This window comes from Bombus vancouverensis, unplaced genomic scaffold, assembly GCF_051014615.1.
Source record: "Bombus vancouverensis nearcticus unplaced genomic scaffold, iyBomVanc1_principal scaffold0060, whole genome shotgun sequence".
Taxonomy (NCBI): Eukaryota; Metazoa; Arthropoda; class Insecta; order Hymenoptera; family Apidae; genus Bombus; species Bombus vancouverensis.
In genome coordinates this window covers 173,559-198,465 of record NW_027468951.1, presented here as the reverse complement: position 1 = coordinate 198,465, position 24,907 = coordinate 173,559, and the positions used below count along the sequence as shown (strand labels likewise).

Sequence of the window (24,907 nt, the reverse complement as noted above, 5' to 3'; positions counted from 1 at the left end):
CCTCGACAGGCCCTTTCCTTCTCCTTCTTCCTGTTTCCTTGTGATCCCCACACTGCTCCAAGGAAGACAGGATGCTTTTCATCAGGTTGCCATGTCAGCACATGCCCTGTCACGATCAATCCTTCGAAAACTGCGTTTATGAATTTCTGGAAAACAGCTGGTGAATTGCATAATTCGAACGGCACACTAATAAATTCATACTGTAGGAACAGTAAATGCTGTATATTTCCTGCTACTTTCTCCGACAGGAACACGAAAGAATCTATTCTTGGGGTCCAACGTACTGAATACTATCGATCCCTGTGACAAATCTAATTGATCCTCGATCAAGGGTAGCGGGTATCTGTCTTTCACTACCTTTCGATTCAGTCGCCTATAGTCGACGCAAATTCTAGTTGAACCATCTTTTTTTCCATCAACGCGATCCGGCTTGCATAGTCGGAATGTGACTGGCGTATTATTCCGTCATTCAGCCACATTTTGATCTGACCGTTGACTTCGACCTTATCTTGCGGGGATAACCTTCGCGGTCTTTCATAACCGGGAAGATCATCTTGTAATATTAGATTCATTTTAACCCCTACTTCGAGCGTTTTCTGCGGCTTATAATTTCGAATCAGATTCTCTATCGCCTGCTTATATTGTATATTCGTGATATGGGACAAATCTACCTCATGCCTCCCCCACTCCCAACTTTAGCACCCAAATACCTGAAGGCTCTTTCTGGGATTCTTCCGGGTATCCTTAATTTACCAATTTTTATTGCCGGGTCTTTAATAAACCAGGTGTCTTTTTCGCTATTACCTGGAACATTTGACTTTTCTCTGCTGATATTTTCATGCCCCGACCTCTCCAGGTATTTCTGAAGCTCGTCTATCTGGCTTTGTGCCGCCCTCGTATTTTCACCAAGCAAGACGATATCGTCTGCGAAGACCAACACAGAGACTTTGTTCCCTTCATTTATATTAATGCCACCGATATTCTTTTCGATTACTTCAAGCAGCGGTTCGAGACACAAGTAAAATAGCAGCGGTCATAAAGGATCACCCTGCTTGACTCCTCTGAGAATTTCTACCTCGACCCCTATATTATTATTCGCTTTGATCGTAGTTTTACATCCTTTGTACATTTCATTTATAATTTCAATTATAGGGGTCGGAACGCCTTTTCTCGCCAGACATGGTTTTATAGCTGAATGGGGTATAGTATCGAAGGCCTTAGAGATGTCCAATATTGTGAAACTTCCCCTTCGATTTCTTTTACTATAATTTAAGGCTGCGTTCATTAGGTCAATATTGATTTTACATCCACTTTCGGATGTAAATCCTTTGTGCCTTTCTTGAGAATTGTGGATCTTTGAAGCCGAAATAATGTTATAGGAACATTAAATTTATATTGACAGTTATTACTAAAATAATGATATATTTATTACATGGACGATTCTATATATATTTATCGATACACACTTGCACGCGTCTCAGCACCTTCTACACACGACTCTTCATCGACGACTCTTAACCGACTGACTGTTTACATTCCTTTGTTTCGAGACGCTGCGCACACACACATACTTCCACACACTGATATATATGTCGGAGATGAAATGAAAACCGGAGCCTTCCCTATGCAATTTTGAGGAAGCCTTTTAATGCTTTAGCCCAGATCTTATCATAACTGTAATTAAGTAATTGTCATCTGTAATTGTTTGACATTTGTGAAAAGCGAAAGTGGGTTCGAGGTGACAACTGGTCGCTGAACGTAGCCACGGTCACGGGATAAACGTTTTGCCTGACGAAGGTGTGGATCGGTTGTATTGTTCTCCCTAGAAATCACATAGAATTGTACTTTAGAGATGTCGATATAATGGGACACACGTTGTATGAGGAATCAATCTCCAGACAGAAACTGCCTAGCAACGGCGTTTGGATCTTTCTCGATGTTTCCAAGGAGTATATAACAAACTTCTGACAGATATTGCCTAGCAACAACGATTGGAACCTTCTCGATGTTTCCAGCGAGAATATAACAAACAAATGCAGTCGTATTACGAAAAAGATTTTAATCAGAGAGGCATTCGTGTGATCGCCTTGGAAAGTGATACATCGAGTAATTTTTTTTCCGAGTGATTCAGCAAACGTATTTTTTTTGTGTTATAAAAATTGTTTAAAGTTTTCCCGTTGACCGTGGATTCGTTTGAACCCCGGATCATTGTTTATAGCGTAAATTAAATTCAATATTTGTAAATTTATCAATCGTTAATTTTCATTATTCGTTAAAATTAGTAAATCGTAAGATATATTATTCGTTTCTTTTATTGTTCGATAAAACTTATTATTCTTTAATCTAATTAATAATTTAATTTATCATTTGTTAATCAATCATATCATTTACAAAATTCATTATTCATAATATTTGTAAAACCTTGTTTATTCGTGTAAATATATTCTCTGTTTTGTAAAACAATGGCGAATTCAAACGAAGAATCGTTACGTGCCTTAAATCCTAATGATAACCCGACATCAGAAGTGGGATCAAGCCCATGTGTCACTTTGGAACAACTCATGAAAATCATGGACCGGATAACTCAGCCAAGGGAGCAAAGACCGAGTACGGAACCTAAGGATGTAACGTTACCACGTTTTGACCCTGAAGGCACGGGTTTATATGCTAAGCTCACAAGATCAACGCTTTCAACGATTAACGTTCGCAAATAATATCAAGGCGGAGGAACAATTTTATGATGAAATGAGAGCTCTTCCTTACAACGATCTGCCGGCAACTTTGTTAGGAAATACATCGGAAGAACCTGAAGTTAAACGACGCAAGTTATCGCATTACCGGGTGAAGAATCATTATTGTGGTACTCTTGGACACAAAATAACGGAGTGTCGCAAGAGGATGCGTAGTGAACAGCGGAAGGATACAAAGGATACAAAGGATACACAACACCAGGAAAGAAACCGTCCAGCTTCATCGTCCAAGGTGGTTTGCTTCAAGTGTCGTGCGGAGGGTCATATCGCACCTGATTGTCCACAACTGCAGAACAGAAAATCCGGCTTCAAGAATGAACGTCGAGTCGACTCCTGTGTGGTAGAGCCTCCAGCTGGTAAATTAAGTCATCTGGGTGAGTCGTACCCATTTTATTTCGATTCCGGAGCCGAATGCTCATTAATCAAAGAATCCGTAGCTTCGAAATTTTCTGGCAAACGAACGACTGATGTAGTAATAATGCGAGGCATAGGGAATACTTGTGTTAACAGTACATCTCAGATTTTATCCACTGTATGTATTAACGGTTTTACATTGGAGATAACTTTTCATGCCCTTTCTGATAATTACTTAAAATACGATATCATGATTGGTCGTGAAATTTTGAGCCAAGGTTTTGACGTGAATGTTACACGAAACAGTGTCGATATTTGTAAGACAAAAATAGTTAACGCTTGTAGCAGAGTCGCGGAAGATGTGATCAACATTAATGAGGTCGACACTGATGTAGTTGGTAACGATAAAGATCGATTGATTTCTGTTCTCGAGAAATACAAAGAGTCATTTATTACGGATTTTCCGCGGAATCGTGTAAGTACGGGTCAATTAGAAATTCGTTTAATTGATCCTAACGTTACCGTTCAACGAAGTCCTTATAGACTCATTGAGGAGGAGCGGGGAATAGTTCGAGAGAGGATAGGTGAACTGATCCGAGCAAAAATCATAAGACCGAGTAATTCACCATTCGCAAGCCCTATATTACTTGTTAAAAAAAAGAACGGTTCAGATAGATTATGTGTAGATTACCAAGCATTAAATAAAAACACCGTCGCGGATCGGTACCCTCTTCCTCTCATAGCTGACCAGATCACGAGACTGAGAGGGGCGAAATACTTTATAAGCCTGGATATAGCCAGCGGGTTTCATCAAATTCCTATTCACCCGAATTCGACTGAATATATCGCGTTCGTTACTCCTGATGGTCAATATGAATACATGACGATGCCGTTTGGATTGAAGAATGCACCGTCTCCTTTTCAGAGGGCCATTTTCAATGCCTTAGGTGATCTTGCTTATTCGTATGTTGTCGTTTATTAGGATGATGTTTTAATTATTGCCGATACGATAGATCAGGCGTTAGAAAGATTAAACACCGTCCTAGATACCCTCGTAAACGCCGGATTCTCTTTTAACTTTTTTAAATGTTCAGTCTTGAAGACGTCAGTACTTTATCTGGGTTATGTGATTCATAACGGAGAAGTCCGACCAAACCCAGGTAAAGTACAAGCCTTGAGCTCTTTGCCCGCACCAACGACTGTTACACAGCTCCGCCAATTCATTGGTTTAGCTTCTTACTTTCGAAAATTTGTTACTAAATTCTCACAGGTAATGAAATCTTTGTATGCTCTCACTTCCGGTAGCAAGAACATAAATTGGACGGATAAACATGAAAAAATTAGGCAAAAAGTAATTTCTATTCTGACCAATGAGCCGGTGCTAATGATTTTTGACTCCAAATTTCCAATAGAACTACATACGGATGCTAGTTCCGAAGGATTTGGGGCTATCCTAATGCATAGGGTCGAAGGTAAAAATAGAGTAGTTGAGTATTATAGCAAGCGGACTAGCCCTGCGGAATCTAGATATCATTCTTATGAGTTAGAAACGCTGGCAGTGGTAAACGCCATCAAGCATTTTCGTCACTATCTGCACGGTCTGGAATTTCTTGTTGTCACTGATTGTAATTCTCTGAAGGCATCCAGTGACAAGGTACATTTAAATGACAGGGTTTACAGATGGTGGGCTTACCTGCAAACTTTTACCTTTGACATTATGTATCGGGAAGGCAAACGAATGGCCCATGTAGATTTCTTTTCGAGAAATCCCGTAGATCTGGATCATCGTACGATCAACAAAATTGTAGAGAAAGAAATCAATCTATCTGAAATCTCCGATGATTGGTTGTTAGCAGAACAACGTCGCGACCCACAAATCTCTGAGATCGTCCGTAAGTTGCAAAATGAAGAGCTCGCGGAAGATATTGCGAATACGTATGAATTACGGTCTGGTACACTCCATCGGAAAATACAGAGAAAAGGTAGAACTCTTTGCTTGCCCATTGTCCCAAGGGGTTTGAGGTGGTCCGTCATTAATCATGTGCATCAGTCCATTATGCACTTAGGTTGGGATAAAACGCTTGAGAAACTATACGAGTATTACTGGTTTGAAGGAATGGCGAAATATGTTCGCAAATTCGTTGAGAACTGTCATGCTTGTCGAGTTTCGAAGGCTAGTTCAGGTAAAGTACAAGCTGAACTACATCCCATACCTAAGACCAGCATACCCTGGCATACGGCACACATGGATATAACGGGTAAATTAAGTGGTAAGAGTGACTCGAAGGAGTATATCATTGTTTTGGTTGATGCTTTCACAAAATTTGTATACCTGCATCATACTCGTAAATTAGATTCCTTTAATACCATTATAGCACTTAAGTCCGCTATATTTTTATTCGGCAATCCCTGCCGGGTAATAGCGGACCAAGGAAGGTGTTTTACGGGTAAAGATTTCCAAAATTTCTGCCAGAATAGACATATTAAACTTCACTTAATAGCAACTGGTGCGAGTAGGGCCAATGGACAGGTAGAGCGTGTTATGAGTACGCTGAAAAATATGTTAACGACGGTGGAAACGACCGGGCGATCTTGGCAAGACGCGATTGGGGAGATACAACTAGCTTTGAATTGCACTACCAATCGTGCAACCAAATCAAGTCCTCTGGAATTATTAATTGGGAAGGCAGCTAGGCCCTACGGTTTATTGTTGCCTGATAATATTGAGGAAGGGAAGTAGACATCTTCAATGTAAGGCAACAAGCGATACGGAACATAGAGACTTGCGCCAGTTATGATAAAGACAGGTTTGACAAAACGAAAGCGAAGATAGTTAGGTTTAATCTCGGTGACTTTGTGTTACGTAAGAACGAGGAGAGAAACCAAACAAAGCTAGATCCGAAATTCAAGGGTCCATTCGTGATAACGGAAGTTTTAGAGGGGGATAGATATATTTTAAAAACTCTAGATGGCAAACGGTCATATAAGGATAGACACGACAAGTTGAGAAAGATGCCAGATGGTTGTATTCCTGCTGAGTTGGATGTCTGCGGTGATGACAGCGACGGTGATAATAACGATGCGAGCACATTGATCTCTGGGAATCATTAACGCCGCATTGTGGTCATAGTAATATACCCAGTGTAGTGTATGCGCCTTTTATAATTCTCCCAGTGTAGTGTGTGCGCCTTATATAATTCTCCCAGTGTAGTGTGTGCGCCTTATATAATTCTCCCAGTGTAGTGTATGCGCCTTTTATAATACTCCCAGTGTAGTGCTTGTATTTTTATAATATCCTCACTGGTGCCTTGCGCTTTCTATAATATCCTCACTGGTGCCCTGCGCTTTCTATAATATCCTCACTGGTGCCTTGCGCTTATTATAATATCCTCACTGGTGCCCTGTGCTTTCTATAATATCCTCACTGGTGTCTTGTGCTTTTTGTTATGCATTCAACGTGGTTATGTGATTCAACAAACTGAGATCTTTGTGTGGAGTCGAAAATGATCTGTTGTGTCATTGCGGTCTGACTGGTGATTTACGGAGTGCAACTGGCACTTTGAATACAAACTATAACACTAATTTGAGTTCTTTTTCATTTCCTTGCTTGTCAAATTTTTGAACAGAGCTTTGTTGCTGAATTGGACCCTTGACTTATTTGGAACACCTAATCGAATGGTAAATAATATCAGTTACACCGAGTCTAATGTTAAAACTCTGTATTTTAGCTGCACACGAGGACGTGTGATAGTCAGTATGGCCGTGTCGGAGATGAAATAAAAACCGGAGCCTTCCCTATGCAATTTTGAGGAAGCCTTTTAATGCTTTAGCCCAGATCTTATCATAACTGTAATTAAGTAATTGTCATCTATAATTGTTTGACATTTGTGAAAAGCGAAAGTGGGTTCGAGGTGACAACTGGTCGCTGAACGTAGCCACGGTCACGGGATAAACGTTTTGCCTGACGAAGGTGTGGATCGGTTGTATTGTTCTCCCTAGAAATCACATAGAATTGTACTTTAGAGATGTCGATATAATGGGACACACGTTGTATGAGGAATCAATCTCCAGACAGAAACTGCCTAGCAACGGCGTTTGGATCTTTCTCGATGTTTCCAAGGAGTATATAACAAACTTCTGACAGATATTGCCTAGCAACAACGATTGGAACCTTCTCGATGTTTCCAGCGAGAATATAACAAACAAATGCAGTCGTATTACGAAAAAGATTTTAATCAGAGATTCATTCGTGTGATCGCCTTGGAAAGTGATACATCGAGTAATTTTTTCCGAGTGATTCAGCAAACGTATTTTTTTTGTGTTATAAAATTGTTTAAAGTTTTCCCGTTGACCGTGGATTCGTTTGAACCCCGGATCATTGTTTATAGCGTAAATTAAATTCAATATTTGTAAATTTATCAATCGTTAATTTTTATTATTCGTTAAATTAGTAAATCGTAAGATATATTATTCGTTTCTTTTATTGTTCGATAAAACTTATTATTCTTTAATCTAATTAATAATTTAATTTATCATTTGTTAATCAATCGTATCATTTACAAAATTCATTATTCATAATATTTGTAAAACCTTGTTTATTCGTGTAAATATATTCTCTGTTTTGTAAAACAATGGCTAATTCAAACGAAGAATCGTTACGCGCCTTAAATCCTAATGATAACCCGACATATACATATAAGTATTTCTACTACGCACTTAACTCAGTCCAGCACAGAAAATTACATATATCTCAACACACCTCCTTAATTTTTTGTGCTGCATATTTATAGTGGGTCTCGTTGTAACTGTTTTGAAATCGACTTTAATTTACACTATAGCTAACGTCTAATCTTGTTCCAGTACTAATATATAACAAAGCTCCTATGAGATTTCTATATCTTATATCGTCTAAAGCTGATTGTGCGGGTTCTAAACTTAAGTTTTGTTCCATTGGTGTAAAATATAATTTACTGTTTTCTATATTATAATGTTTCGCTAATGACTCTATATACCTACTTTGATGCAGTTTCATCTCACACTTCTTATTATCGTATTCAATGTTTATTCCTAAGTAAGTCTTTACTTCACCCAAGTCCTTCATCAAAAATTTGTTTTACAATTTTTTTTTTTAATTTCATCGATTTTTCTTATGTTTTTTCCACATATTAATAAGTCGTCTACGAATAGAATTAAATATATAACATCATCGCTCTCATACTTCATATACAGACAATAATCACTCTTACTTCTTTGAAATCCTAATTTTTTCATATATTCGTCGAAACATTCATACCAAGCTCTTGAACTTTCACGCAATCCATATAACGCTTTTGATAATTTACATACTTTCTCGCTTTTATCGTCGTAACCTATAGGTTGTTTTACAAATACTTCCGATTTTATAGTTCCGTTTAAGAAAGCTGTTTCTACATCCATTTGCATAATCGTCAAACCATATTGACAACAATAAGATAGTAATAACTTCAACGTTTGCATTTTTGCTACTGGAGAGTATAAATCTTCCAGTACTTCTTTTTGTTGGAAGCCTCGAACAACTAGTCGCGCTTTCTTACGATTATCAGATTTATTCGTATATATCCATTTCAAGTCTAATACTTTTTTGTCTTTTGGTTTTTCTACTAATTGCCAGGTCTTATTTTTCATTAAACTATTCATTTCTCGATCCATTGCTTCTTTACATGAACCGCTGTCATCTCCACTTAAAGCTTCTTCATAGGTTTGAGGGCTGTGTGCACTAACTATATTCACATAAATGAAATATGAGCTCGTTTGACCATATCTTTGAGGTTTCTTTCTTTCCCGTCCTTACCTTCTCAAATTACTTTCTGTGTCCTCAAGTTTTTCTTCTGATTCGTTACTTAAATTTCTCTCCTTTTTTATTGCAACCTGCTCGACCTTTTCGTTTACATCCGAATGTTCGTCAAAAACCTTTTCTGTCTCATTGCCTGGTCCATCTTCTCCTCGAAATCCTACTAAATTATCATCTTCACCTATAAATTCTACGTGTCTTGCAATTACAATTTTATTATTAACTAGTATCCTATATCCATTGTTTTCATAACCTACAGGTATCCCAGTGTCCGCTTTTTTGTCCCATTTCGAATTTCTTTTAACTTCGGGTATTCTTACGAAAACTCTACTTCCGTACAATCTTAAATTATTTATATTCGGTTTCCTTTTTAAAAATATTTCAAATGGTGTTTTATTTTCATATGTGTTTGTAACGGTTCTATTTTTTAAGTACGCCGCGCCTCTAACTATTTCCGGCCAATATTTAATATTCAGCTTTGAATCATGTAATAAGCATCTAGCGGAATTCATGATTGTTCTATTGTAGCGCTCAGCTGTTCCATTTAACTCGTGAACATAAGGTGGGCATGGTTCTACGACAATTCCCTTTTCCCTAGTTAGATTGTACATGCTTTTGTTCATATATTCTTTTCCATTATCGTATCTTAATCTCTTTATCTTTTTACCAGTAAGATTTTCGACTTTGTTTATGTAATCAAGGAAGCAATTGTAAACTTCACCTTTTGATTTCAAAGTATAAATCAATGCACACTTACTGTAGTCATCTATAAATGTCAAGAAATATTTGGTTCCATCAAACCCGGTATTATTATGAGGTCCATTTAAATCGGTATGTACTAATTCTAAAATCTCGCGTGCTCTTCTACGGTTATTTTGGAAGGGTACATTTCTACATTTTTAGCATGAGATTCTTGCCTTTCAATGTAACTACTTATCTTATATAAACCATGATCTTTGAATGCTATCCCTATCAACTTTCTGTATTTGTTATATATCTTTAAAGTATTTCCTGCTGAGACTATCTTATTTTCATTCATTACTCTCGCATAGCTAATTAAGTTATTATCCGTTTCTTTCACGTAAAATACGTTAGACATTGTAATTTTAATCCTCCTTTTGTTTACTTCAAAGTAAGTTAAAATTTTTCCGACTTTTGTTCCTTTTAGAATTCTACCGTCTCCTAACTTCACATTTATCGGGTTTTTTAAATTTTCGTACTCAACAAAATAAGAGTCATTATTTATAATGTGATCTGAACATCCACTATCCAATATCCAATCTATTTTTCGCGTATCGCTAGTACATACCGTAATTTCATTTTTATTATTTTCGCGCTCTACTCTCGTTAGGTGACTTGCCTCGTAGTAGCGTTGTTGCCGGCCTCTGCTTTGTCCTCGTTGGCCGTATCCTCGTCTTCTTTGGCCAAAACTTCGTCCGCCGCGACCCCTATTCTACTGCGGCTGATACGCACCTCCTTGCTGTTGCGTTCTTCCATTGTTTGCGCCATTGTTTCCGCCTCTATACGTGTTTGTGCAATTCTTTGCCATGTGACCGTACTTTCCACAGCCATAGCACTTTATGTCCTTTTTTTCGGCTGTAAATACATTTGACTTTGTTCTATCACTTTCTTTCTTGCTACGCGTTTCCCACATTATAATTTTATTTTTCAAAAATTCACAAGTCCGATCACTTTCTTTCACTGAGTCGATTAAGTCACCAACATAGCTCAACGATTCTGGTAGTGCTTTCAGCATGTAGTCGAGTTTTTCACGTTCGCTTACATTTGCACCGGCACTCTTTAATTCATTGAAATTTTTTTCAAATTCCGTGAAAAATGAATTTGATTCTTCAAAGTCTTTCAACCTCATCATGTCTAGTCTACTTCTTATACAAATTTGCACTGCTGTTGATTCCTTCATATACATCTCATCAAACTTTTGCATTATTTTTAAAGCAGTGTCTTGATCACCAACAAATTCTAATTGCTCATTCGTTATACTACTATAGATGTAGTTCATCGCTCATTGATTCTTTTCATTCCACTTATCTTGCGCATCCGTGTCCATTTTCTCTCGTGTAGCCGGTTCATAACATTTTTTACACTTTAGATACATTAATATTCTTTTCTTCCACATTCTGTAATCGCGTCCATCGAATATTTGAACCTTAATTTCGTCGTCCCTTGGCATCTTGATTCGTTTTCTATATTCACACTTTTTTTTTTTTCAAAAAATAATTCTCTTTATTATCCAAAATCTTTGTATTTGTTCTACCAATAGCCTTTTTATCTCTTCAGAATTTATTTCCAATTTTTTATTCCTTTTTATAAATCGACTTTTATACATTCGCTCCCGGTTACACGTGGTTCCATAACCTTAAATCTCGGCAACCACGATCTTCTACCATGTTGAGAATTGTGGATCTTTGAAGCCGAAATAATGTTATAGGAACATTAAATTTATATTGACAGTTATTACTAAAATAATGATATATTTATTACATGGACGATTCTATATATATTTATCGATACACACTTGCACGCGTCTCAGCACCTTCTACACCCGACTCTTCATCGACGACTCTTAACCGACTGACTGTTTACATTCCTTTGTTTCGAGACGCTGCGCACACACACATACTTCCACACACTGATATATACATATAAGTATTTCTACTACTTAACTCAGTCCAGCACAGAAAATTACACATATCTCAACAGCCTTATATTTTGATCTATACCCCGTCTTAGCCGCCCATCGAGGATTAATGAGAAAATGCGGCCTAGAATTGGGCCGATCGTAATTGGTCGCCAGTTCTCGACCATATTTCCATCTTTATTAGCCTTTGGTATTAAGGCTGTCCTATTTTCCTTCCATGCGGTCGGAAAATAGGAACTATACCATAATATATTTGTCGGAGATGAAAGAACACCGGAGCCTTTGGAATTTTGGATAATCCCGCAACATTGTAACCTAGAGTCTACTATAGCTGTAATTGAACAATTGTAGTTATTCAATCCGATTGTAATTGTTCGAGAGTTGTGATAATGAGCTTGGGCTCGAGGCGACAGTCAGTCGCCGAACGTAGCCGCGGTCACAGGATGAACGCTTTCTCTAACAAAGGCATGGAATAATTCTATAGCTCTCCTTAAGAAGGAAATAGTTGTAACACTCGACAGTAAACATTCCAATGGTCCCTGTCCCGTAGCTCGCCACACGCAGACCCTGTTCTTCGAGTAAGATGATCGAGTAAGATCGATCGTATATATATATGTAACTATGCACTAAATTTGAAACGTATGCGATGTATTGAAAGTTTTAAAAGTTTCTTTCAAGTTTCAGATATTTAATCTAAATTAGAGATATATTAGTAAAACATGAAATGAAATATATATATTTACATTATAATTTTTAAACATATTCGTATTTTTAAACATCATTAAGTAAATTTCTAAATAATTAAGAATATACTGCTTCTTATTAAATAGGTACGAAATGTTTTTATTAGCGAGAAGCTATTAAAAGTGATGGTTGACAAATTGTATCGATATACCACAAGTTGACGAAGTATACCAGTAATAATTTAACAAAGCAAATTCTTCACTGCGATCTTCGAGAGAAATTCCTTGGAATTGGAATTGTTGTAACGAACGCAGCTGCATTTATAACATGCGACATAAGTAAACTCTTTTATATACTAAGCTATTTGATTAATGCTAAGTATGTAAGAAATCTAAAAAGCTTTTAAAATCGTATATTTATCATTGTACTATTGATTTTCCTACCATTTCGTAATGTACAACTTTGAGAGTAATTACTATATCTTCGTTCTTAAATAATGGAGCAGCTAGCGAAAAAAATGAAGGAAAGGCGGAGGAACGATGCAGAATAATCATAACGTGCACGTGATTCATCTGCATGTTTCAGTTTTGTTGTATATTTCACAATCGAACATTTTCTTTTCTCTTCTATCGTACTCTTGTATCTTGTGACGTGACTGTTTCTCGTGGGAGATAAGAGCAAGACGAAATGCGGTTTCTAGCATTTCGCAAACAAAAAACTGTTCGCTTTTCTTCTGTTTTCTTGTTTTTAAATAGAGATGAAAGATAAAAAGACATATCTACAGAATTTATTCTATTTCCATTACACTATTTTCATCTAAATCAATTGGCTTGCTGAATAAATTCTTCTTGTTTACAGGCATAGCTAATAGAGATTTGGATAGTCTAATATGGCTTATTTTCATTCTTTTTCTTAGCTCTAATACTTTCTTTAAATCTTTCTCGCCAAACCTTATAAATTTAAAATTATTCGCACACTGTAATTCATTATTCCAATTCAATAACATTTCACACTGAGTTGCATTTAAAATATCAGAAATTTCTGAAAAATAAAGGAGGGTTTGTACATCAGGATATATTGAAAATAAATTTGGCTGTAATTCTTCAGCTATTCCACGTGTATGATATTCTCCTAGTTCTTTCTACTCTAATTATATGTTCCCTCCTAGCATGCTGTCTACTCCTGTTGCTACCTATAGACCTTTTAATAGTAATTTCTTCCATTTCTTCATCATTTCTTGCTACATACCTTTGGATCAAATATAGAACTATAACTAATCACATCTTTAATGTACAATCTCTGTATCATCATGTGTATACATTTTTGTTTTACCTCCGTTTCTAACAAACTTGCAGTTATCTCTGGAGTATAGGGACACACGCCTGGAATCATATTGTTTCTGATCCACGATATTTTCTCTCCTATTGAATTCTGTTTTATCAAGCAGGACATTTCTGCCTTCTGTCTATTTGATATTCTGAAACAAAACACATTGTCCATTTCCTTCTTTATTACACAAAAGTATTATATAATCATATAAAATAAATGAAATGTACATAACAAAATCACATAATTTAATAGTAATTGTATTTACTTTTTGGCTTTTTTCGTAATAGCGATAGACTTTCTGCTATTTGGATGTATCATTTTCTTTGGCTTCAGGAATTCTTTTCTCATTGCAGTGGCCTATAAAAGACAACAAAATAAATTAGTTAAAATATTATCATGGCTATGAATTATTTCGATTATCCTAATCATCAAAACTCCAACTCAGGCTATCCGTTTACTCAATGTATAATCATGCACAGGCGAATCGTCGACAGTATCACACGCTTAGAAGCACTAATAGAGTAGACAAAACATCCTACATGCCACAGCTATCGAAAAAATAACCAGATAGCAACGGATAGGCGCCTCTGATATACACCCGACGATAACCGCTTCAGAGGGACTAAAACCTCAGTACAAGAAGTCTCCCAAATCAGCGTTCTATACCTCTTTGTTATAACACTCTGAACCATCACTCTGTTGGATTCATACAATAAATTTTACCACTATATCTAAAGTTTAATTCTTTAACTTATTTGTGAAACGTTCGAACTGCGACTCGAGGAGATCACCGGTGATTTGTCAATTTCGTGATTTGTTGTGTCTCGTATATGATAACAGCAACGACGGCGACGCCTATCGATAGTAAAAGTAATATCGAAGTATACCTTCCTACCATGACATTTCCGGGCTAACAAACTTCAAAATTGGTTTCTTTTGTTTCAAGATATTTTTAGCTATTTTTTTTTTAATCTTATAATGATAACCTATTTTAAAATGTGCAATGTTTGATAAATGTACATTAGTAAAATTTCATACGAAGAAAGTTTTTGGGAATCCGTATTATATCCAGCGAGCAGAAAACGAAGACTTGACGGAAGTTGACAACAATGGAGATAAAAGTCTTTATCGTAATATTGTTTTTATTGATTTTAACGTCAGATGGAACGGGTTTCGACAGAAAACGATCCACCAAATTTCAAAGAGGTAACGAGCAAACTTCGAGTAAAAACGAGCAGAAGTCAACACCCGATTATTATTATTACTGCGACTCAACAGAGTTTGGAGTAGTATTATACAAAAGATTCCGTATTTGCGTTCTTGTTCGCCGTGCGACATGATAGAAATTGATTTCTCTTCCGCTTGTATCAGATGCGGGATGTTGGTTGATCCTTTTTCACCGGTCTCGATTATCCTATTTCTCTTTATTCGCCTATTTTTTAAACACAAATATAGATTTTTTACGATTATTTATATTGTTCATGACATCATTTGACGAATTCTTCGAGAACTTCGCAAGGGAACCAAGACATAAATGATATTTAAAATGTTTATAGCAGTTCTGAAGTAAAGAGAAGCGATATTAGTTTGAAATGATGGATCATTTCAATGACTTTATTATTTATTGCCTTAATAGCTATCTACATATTATTTTAGTTGCGTTTTTCTTTTGGATCGGAAATGACTATCCTGTGTTTCGTCAATAATTTGTCTTGCTTCTCTTGGTGCATTTCTAAAAGTAGTATTGACATAAATGAATTTTTTACTGCAAGAGTCAACATCACTTTTTTTCGACTTCTCTTTTAGGTTACAAGAGTACAAAGCTATATATAGGCCAAAACATGTATGTATTTTTCGATAAAAGATAAATTTTTATTCAAAACCTACGAGACTGCACGCAGATATTTCAAATTGCAGCGAATATTATCACGAATACTTCGCGTTAAACATGTTATATCTTTTAACATTTTCAGAGACGCGTAAACATCTGCAAGCTATTTATCACTTTATTCGATTGCATATTGTAGCGGCATATGAGTCATAGGACGATGCGAATCGAGAGTAACTCATGTTGTTGTTTTGCCTCGGGGCATTGATACCGTCTCGAGGTACGAAACTTGATAATAAACAAACTCCGGACAGAACAATATCGCCGCTACGCGCAACCGTCAACCGAAGTCGAATTTAAATTCGTTAGAGGGAGATCGTTAGAAGAGTACTGCCGATAGTTTTAAATACATTTGACTACACCAAATATCAACTCGTCTCATCACTATATACAGCAACGCGTTTAATCAACCTCCACATAATCGAGAAATGATTTCAAATTTGACCCACGTTTCTATCGACTTCGCTTTCTTCTTTATTTTGGAAGAAATGCACATTCACTATTTATCAGCTAAGCGAACTCGAAACGAATGAAAATTCCCAACCACCACGTAGACCAAAGCCTATCAGCCTTTTCCGAACCTGTAGGTTACAACGAGATTCTTAATTAATTAATTCGTTTCTTACAGGCTACAGAGTCTGAGAATAAAGAATTTTTTGACCGTTTTGTTACGACCTATGTTAAAACCACATCATAGGAATAAGATAATAATACAGATCGTAATCATTATATATCGGCACATACTATCAATTTGATTGTGCAATTAAATAACATAATATCAAAAGTAATCAAATGTTGGGATACTTTTGCGCGATAGTGTATATGTGTAAAATAATATGATTCCATAAATTCATTCACAATAAATCAAAAACAATGTTGTGTTGCTTATTCTAGTAAACAATCCAACCATTTAACTGTAAGATATTTGGAAAGTTCATGTAACAAGCATACAATATGCCACCCGGAAGGTACCAACTACGTTCCTCTATGAAATTAGTACAAATGTTTCAAGACTTATATATTATTAACATTTCACGCAACGTTTTTATAAGATACGTTAATCCGTAGAAATGACCCGTCGCAGTAAATTTATACATAGATCAGAGTTAGAAAATAGAAAAGAACGATATTTTCTCTGAGTATACGAAGTTAAAATGGTGTTGGACGCAAATTAATTGGTTGGAAAGAGGCGCCTTGAAGCGTACTAAAAGAGGTAGCTTACCTCGTTGAAATACCATGGAACGAAACCCTGTTGGGCAATGGGCATTCTGCTGTAGCCTGGAATTCCTTTTGCTTCCGTATTCTTCTTCTGTTTTCCGTGGTTTTTGTTACAACACTCGCGACGTTTTCATTCAAACGAACACACAACGCATAAACGGAGAAAAACAAACGTTGAAGGTTGCGTCGCGTCACGCGAATCACTGACGCTACACTTATACGTTGGAAACAGGAACGAAACCGACGCAGGTGCAACACGGGGCCCGTGAAATGTAAACTATCGAACTACGTATAATAGCACACGAAAGTATTTCTATTGTTTGTATGTGTGTGTGTGTGTGTGTGTGTGTGTGTGTGTGTGTGTGTGTGTGTGTGTGTGTGTGTGTGTGTGTGTGTGTGTGTGTGTGTTCATATATATATTATAAATTGGTATTTTCCATTTTAATTGGAATTATTTATCACAGACATTTTACCGAGCATTCATTTTATAAATCTTATACATATATATGTCGGATCAGAATTCGAATTTTGGGCGCGCGACGACTCTTCATGTGGACTAGCCATCGTTTCACAAAGCCGAGATTTTATTTACACGTATATACAGGTCTATCACTAAGCTTAACAAATAATAAGTACAACTAATAATAAGTCTAACAAACACTAAGCCTAATGAATAATACGATCTACGAATAATTAAATTAAATAATACTATTAGCAATGTTTGAGTTCAAACGAATCCACGGTCACCGGGATAACTCCTTACTAAGCGAAACTAACTTAGACGCAAATGCGATCCTCGAAAACGCTCGATGTATCACTCTCCAAGGCAATCGCAAGAATGCCAGCCTCGTGGAGATTTTTCTCCCTGTACGATTGCATTTTGTTTTCTATCCCCGTTTGGAAGCATCGAGAAGGTTCCAAACGCCGTTGCTAGGCACACTCGTTGGAAGCATCGAGAGAGTTCCAAACGCCGTTGCTAGGCAGTTTCTGCCTGGAGTTTTGGTTACTAAATACAATGTATGTCCCATTGCATCGGCACCTCCGAGGCAACATCACACGTGGCTCGGCCCGCTCTCGAGGCCGCATGCCGCCACAACCACACTTCTCGGAAAACACATACAACCACTCCAGACCTCCGTTAGATAAAACATCCATCCCGTGACCGTGGCTACGTTCAGCGACCGATTGTCACCTCGAACCCAATCTCGCTTATTACAAATCTTAAACAATTACAACTATAATAAAATCTAGGCTAAGGTACTAGAGGATGTTCCCAAAATCTCCAAGGAAGGGCTTCGGCTTTCCTTTCATCTCCGACACGGCCATCCTGACTATCACACGTCCTCGGGTGTACCTTCGTCAACAAAACAAAAGGAAACAAGATTAGTGTCATTGTGATTAGCATTCAAAGTGCCAGTTGCATTCTGCGTGCTTTCAGTCGGGTCGTAATGACATGACGGACCATTCTCGATTTCACACCCAAATGGGTCTCATCCTTCGAATCGCACATACTCTCAAAGTTCGTTACATAACCAGCTTCGTAACACGATCGCTGTCAACACTAGACCGCCTCCAGCCTCGTGACATTGTCACTGTCGGTACTAGACCAGCTCCAGCTTCGTGACATCGTCGCTGTCGGTACTAGACCAGCTCCAAATCCGTGACATTGTCGCTGTCGGTACTAGACCAGCTCCAACCTCGTGACATTGTCGCTATCGGTACTAAACCAGCTTCAACCTCGTGGCATTGTCGCTGTCGGTACTAAACCGGCTCCCAGCTTCGTGACATCGTCGCTGTCGGTACTAAACCGGCTCCCAGCTTCGTGACATCGTCGCTGTCGGTACTAAACCGGCTCCCAGCTTCGTGACATCGTCGCTGTCGGTACTAAACCGGCTCCCAGCTTCGTGACATCGTCGCTCCCAGTGCCTGACCGCACTGAACTCCGTCCCATGGCCGCACCTGGGCTCATATAATTCTACGATCCTCTGGGATCGGGGTACTCGCATCGCCATGGTCACTGTTCTCGTCATCACAACAGACATCCAACTCCGCAGGAATGCGACTATCCGGCATTTTCCTTAACCTGTCATGACTGTACTTGTATGACCTTTTCCCATCCAGTGTTTTCAAGGTATATCGGTCTCCTCCCAGGACCTCCGATATCACAAACGGACCCCTGAATTTTGGATCCAATTTTGTCTGGTTCCTTTCTTCATTTTGGCGTAGTACCAAATCACCAGGATTAAACCTAACTACTTTAGCTTTGGTTTTATCGAATCTCTCTTTGTCATACCTAGCACTAGTTTCCATCTCTTTTATTGCCTGTTGTCTTACACTGGAGATATCTATTTCTTTTTCCTCGATGTTATCAGGTAGTAATAAGTCATACGGTCTTGCTGCTCTACCAATCAATAACTCTAAAGGACTCGATTTGGTTACGCGGTTGATGGTGCAATTCAAGGCCAATTGCATCTCCCCGATCGCGTCTTGCCATGAACGCCCGGTCGTTTCTACCGTTGTGAACATATTTTTTAACGTGCTCATAACACGCTCTACTTGCCCATTGGCCCTACTTGCACCGGTCGCGATCAAATGAACTTTGATTTGTTTGCTTGCACAGAATTCTTGAAACTCCCGGCCCGTGAAACATCTACCCTGATCTGCTATTATTCGACAGGGACTACCGAACAAAAACACGGCGGACTTAAGTGCCTTGATAACGCTAAGCGAATCCAATTTGCGTGTGTGATGTAAGTGCACGAATTTCGTAAAGGCATCGATCAAGACGACGACATACTCTTTCGAGTCATTCTTGCCACTCAGCTTGCCCGTTATGTCCATATGCACCGTATGCCACGGTATGCCGGTCTTAGGTATAGGATGCAGTTCAGCCTGTATTTTACCTGAACTAGCCTTCGAAACTCTACAAGCATGACAGTTCTCGACAAACTTGCGAACATACTTCGCCATTCCCTCGAACCAATAATACTCATAGAGCTTCTCGAGCGTTTTATCCCATCCTAAGTGCATAATTGACTGATGCACATGGTTGATGACGGACCATCTAAAACCTCTCGGAACAATGGGTAAGCAAAGGGTTCTGCCCTTTCGTTGTACTTTACGGTAAAGTGTACCGGATCGCAGTTCGTAGGTATTCGCGATATCTTCCGCGAGCTCTTCGTTCTGTAATTTATTAACGATTTCGGAGATTTGCGGATCGCGACGTTGTTCCGCTAATAGCCAGTCTTCGGAGATCTCGGCCAGATTAATCTCTTTCTCTGCGACCTTGTCTATCATACGGCGATTCAAGTCTACGGGGTTTCGCGAAAAGAAATCTACGTGGGCCATTCGTTTACCCTCTCGATACATGATGTCAAAATCGAATGTTTGCAAATAAGCCCACCACCTATAAACCCGGTCGTTTAAGTTTACTTTGTTGCTGGAGGCTTTCAAAGAATTACAGTCGGTAACTACTAAGAATTTCCGTCCATGTAAGTAGTGTCGGAAATGCTTAACGGCGCTTACTACTGCTAGTGTCTCCAGTTCGTACGAATGATACCTAGATTCCGCGGGACTGGTCCTTTTACTATAATATTCGATGACTCTGTTTTCCTTTTCGACTCTATGCATTAAAATAGCTCCATACCCCTCCGAACTAGCGTCGGTATGTAACTCTATGGGCCGATTGGGATCAAATATCATTAACACCGGCGCGTCGGTCAGAACGGAAATTATCTGTTGTCTTATCTTTTCGTGCCTGTCCGTCCAAGTTATGTGCTTGTTACTAGAAGTGAGTGCGTACAAGGGTTTCATCACTTGCGAAAATTTAGGAATAAATTTTCGGAAGTAAGAGGCCAAACCTATAAACTGCCTAAGCTGTGTGACGGTCGACGGTGCAGGTAAAGAATTCAAAGCTCGTATTTTTCCCGGGTTTGGACGAACTTCTCCGTTACGAATTACATATCCCAAATAAAGTACCGACGTCTTCAGAAAAGAACATTTAGCGAAATTGAAAGAAAATCCGGCGTTTACGAGAGTGTTTAGTACAGTGTGCAACCTTTCTAGAGCTTGATCTATTGAGTCGGCGATTATTAGAACGTCGTCCAAATAAACAACGACATACGAATAAGCGAGGTCGCCTAAGGCCTTGAAAATGGCTCTCTGGAAAACGGCTGGTGCATTTTTCAACCCAAACGGCATCGTCACGTATTCGTATTGACCGTCGGGGGTAACGAACGCAGTATATTCCGTCGAGTTAGGGTGAATGGGGATCTGGTGAAATCCGCTAGCCATGTCCAGGCTAATGAAGTATCTCGCACTCTGCAATCTCGCGATTTGGTCAGCAATAAGGGGTAAGGGATACCGATCCGCGACCGTATTTTTATTCAGCGCTCGAAAGTCTACGCACAATCTGTCTGAGCCGTCCTTCTTCTTCACGAGTATTATAGGGCTCGCGAACGGCGAATTACTAGGTTTTACAATTTGTGCTTTAATTAACTCGTCTATCCTCTCGCGTACTATTCTTCGCTCTTCCACGCTAAGCCTGTAAGGGCTTCTCTGCACGGTGACGTTGGGATCGATTAGCCGTATTTCCAACTGGCCCGTACTGACGCGAGTACGCGGGAAACCCGTAATGAATGATTCTTTGAATTTTTCGAGAACAGAGATTAATCGATCTTTATAGTTACCGATCACATCAGTGTCAACCTCGTTAATGTTGACCGCATCTTCTGCGACTTTACCACAAGCGTTAACGACCTTTGTTTTACAAATAACGAGGCTATCTTGCGCGATATTTACGTCGAATCCCTGGCTCAAAATCTCGCGACCAATCATGATGTCGTATTTTAGGTAATCGTCAGCAAGGACATGAAAAACTATCTCCAATGTAAGATCGTTAATACGAACAGTGGACAAAATCTGAAGTGTACTCTTAATACAAGTATTCCCGATTCCCCGCATCACTACCACATCGGTTATTCTTTTGCCCGAAAATTTCGAGGCTAGGGACTCTTTGATTAACGAACACTCGGCCCCAGAATCAAAGTAAAATGGATACGACTCACCCAGATGGCTTAATCTACCAGCCGGAGCTTCTACTACACAGGAGTCGATCCGGCGTTCGTCAATGGAATCGTAGTTTCTTTTCCGCGATGATGGGCAATTAGGCGCGATATGTCCCTCCTCGTGGCATTTGAAGCAGGTCACCTTCGACGATGCGGCTGGTCGTTTTTCCTTCGGGTTTCGTATATCCTGCTCCTTCCCCGTTTGTGTTTGCAGGCGACACTCCGTTCTCCTATGTCCGTGAGCACCACAGCGGTAGCACTTAATCCGAGGAACTGATAGCCTGCTGCGTTTAGCTTCAGGTTCCGTTAGTGAATTTCTTGGCGAAAATGTCGGCTGATCGTTGTAAGGGAGAATCCTCATTTCATCATGAAATTGGTCCTCCGTCCTGATATTATTCGCGAGCGTTAGTCGCCGAAAGCGTCGATCTTGTGAACTCAGCATATAAAGGGCGAGGGCATTGATCACTTCGGGCATCGTTAGATCTTGCAACTTCATCTGCAGCATGGAGCGGAGGCGACTACCGTACGCTCCCGGAGATTCAGTCTCCGACGGTCGTTCTCTGGATATCCTTATTAACGCCGAAGCGGCTGTCTCTCTGCCACCAAAACGCGAAAGAAATTGTTCCTTAAACGTTGGCCAGGTAAGCTTTCCACCGCGCACCATTTGTGAAAGCCAATGCGCAGCAGAACCCCTTAGGGCGCGATTTAGAGCGGAAAGTAACGCACTCTCTTGCATCGGGTGGTCTTTCAAAATCAGATCAGCATGAGAGCACCACGCGGATGGATCGGCGCCCGCGCCTTCGGGGTCAAAACGTGGTAACGTTGCATCCTTAGATTCCGTACTCGGTCGTTGCTCCCCCGGTTTGCGCGCTAGCGTCTGAATTAACTCGCGTATAAGGTCCATTTGCCCTTGTAGCACTTTAAACGGTTCTGATCCCACTTCTGATGTCGGATCAGGATTCGAATTTTGGGCGCGCGACGACTCTTCATGTGGACTAGCCATCGTTTCACAAAGCCGAGATTTTATTTACACGTATATACAGGTCTATCACTAAGCTTAACAAATAATAAGTACAACTAATAATAAGTCTAACAAACACTAAGCCTAATGAATAATACGATCTACGAATAATTAAATTAAATAATACTATTAGCAATGTTTGAGTTCAAACGAATCCACGGTCACCGGGATAACTCCTTACTAAGCGAAACTAACTTAGACGCAAATGCGATCCTCGAAAACGCTCGATGTATCACTCTCCAAGGCAATCGCAAGAATGCCAGCCTCGTGGAGATTTTTCTCCCTGTACGATTGCATTTTGTTTTCTATCCCCGTTTGGAAGCATCGAGAAGGTTCCAAACGCCGTTGCTAGGCACACTCGTTGGAAGCATCGAGAGAGTTCCAAACGCCGTTGCTAGGCAGTTTCTGCCTGGAGTTTTGGTTACTAAATACAATGTATGTCCCATTGCATCGGCACCTCCGAGGCAACATCACACGTGGCTCGGCCCGCTCTCGAGGCCGCATGCCGCCACAACCACACTTCTCGGAAAACACATACAACCACTCCAGACCTCCGTTAGATAAAACATCCATCCCGTGACCGTGGCTACGTTCAGCGACCGATTGTCACCTCGAACCCAATCTCGCTTATTACAAATCTTAAACAATTACAACTATAATAAAATCTAGGCTAAGGTACTAGAGGATGTTCCCAAAATCTCCAAGGAAGGGCTTCGGCTTTCCTTTCATCTCCGACATATATATATATATATATATATATATATATATATATATATATATATAAAATGAATGCTCGGTAAAATGTCTGTGATAAATAATTCCAATTAAAATGGAAAAATTTTTAATTGCATTGCTTCGACTATACATATACATATACTTAATGTGACTTACTTTATATGAGAAAAATTCTGTTTGTCAATTCGATATCGAGAGCTGATAATGCTAACATACGATGAAACGATAACAGAAGAATCCGAATATTCAGAATTTTTCACGATATATGTTAAATAATATTATGAAATAAATTAAATAATTACCCCGCATTGCTTCCAGCGTACGTGCTCACGATTCTCGGCGAAACCGAATATGGCAGCAGGAAATCAACCAATCACAACTTCGGAAGAAAGTAAAGCGCGGGAAGAAATCGCGGCATCCAGCTTCCTGCGAATCTATTCTCGATCTCGATGTAAGCAGTAATCTTTCGATAATCGTTTTGCAAAATGGCGTGCCTTAAACGAAGTGTATAGTAAAATTCGTATTTGAGAGACGCATAAATAAACGATATCAGGCTATTTCCCGCGAGAAATTCACGTTCGGTTGCAACATAACATGTCACGTATGTATTTTCGTCGAAAACTGATTTCGAGGGACGTGTATATGTACGTATCAAGTTACTTGGCGAAAGTTCAACGACAGACTGTGACTTTAAAACAGTAAGTATGTAAGGCTATGTTTATTGTCCGAGAATTGGAAGAATCTGTCATGTTTTGTTTACGTCGGCTGTAATGGAGTGGTGTTTTTGTCTTGTGGTAACTGAATGTCTCAAACAACAAACTCGAGATTTCAATCGATCTTCGAAAAGAAGTCATACCCATTGGCCTTGGGTGAGTTGTGATTTCATTAACTTTTTAATTCATAATTGATAACATAAGGTTATTGTAAGACCGATGAAAATATGGATAGCAACCAATTGCAATTGAATATCTGGCCTGTCTTGCACTATTGAAATTTTGCAAGTCACTAAAGTTACCAGCATTAATATGTTCCCTTGCACAAGTTTGACGATAAAACAAATGAAATTTTACTAATTGCAAGTTATTTGATTATTCTATTTAACGAAAAATTATAAAATCATAAAATAGAATTCTATATAACCTGTAAATCGTAACTTGTCAATCTACTAGTACATATATTATAAATTGGTAAACTTTTGTGTGTGGGGGAGGGGGTGCTAGATGTAACACTGATGCGACATTTTGAAAAAATATTTAATTATAATCATGAAAGGCGTTATTGAAATATTGAATTTTTATTAATGTTCCTTGCAACTTCGAGTTTGCGTACTATATTTAAAATGTACATAAGATATAAAGTATATTGACAAGTAA

At 38.8% G+C, this 24,907-nt stretch overlaps 1 protein-coding gene and 1 long non-coding RNA gene across 2 annotated transcripts in view; one reads left to right on the top strand and one right to left on the bottom strand.

The window, feature by feature from the left end:
- LOC143304855 (uncharacterized) overlaps positions 1–24,907 on the top strand; it is a 59,386-nt gene extending 34,479 nt beyond the window's left edge. The window contains exon 2 of the long non-coding RNA XR_013061486.1: positions 23,853–24,907. This is a non-coding gene — a long non-coding RNA (uncharacterized LOC143304855). The remainder of the gene's footprint in view (positions 1–23,852) is intronic.
- LOC143304856 (translation machinery-associated protein 16 homolog) lies at positions 13,047–16,990 on the bottom strand. Its single transcript, XM_076627329.1, has 4 exons — positions 16,717–16,990; positions 13,872–13,963; positions 13,610–13,754; positions 13,047–13,525 (listed from the first exon to the last, which is right to left on the bottom strand). The coding sequence occupies exons 1-4, from the start codon at positions 16,759–16,761 to the stop codon at positions 13,508–13,510; spliced, it is 300 nt and encodes a 99-aa protein (XP_076483444.1). The 5' UTR covers positions 16,762–16,990; the 3' UTR covers positions 13,047–13,507.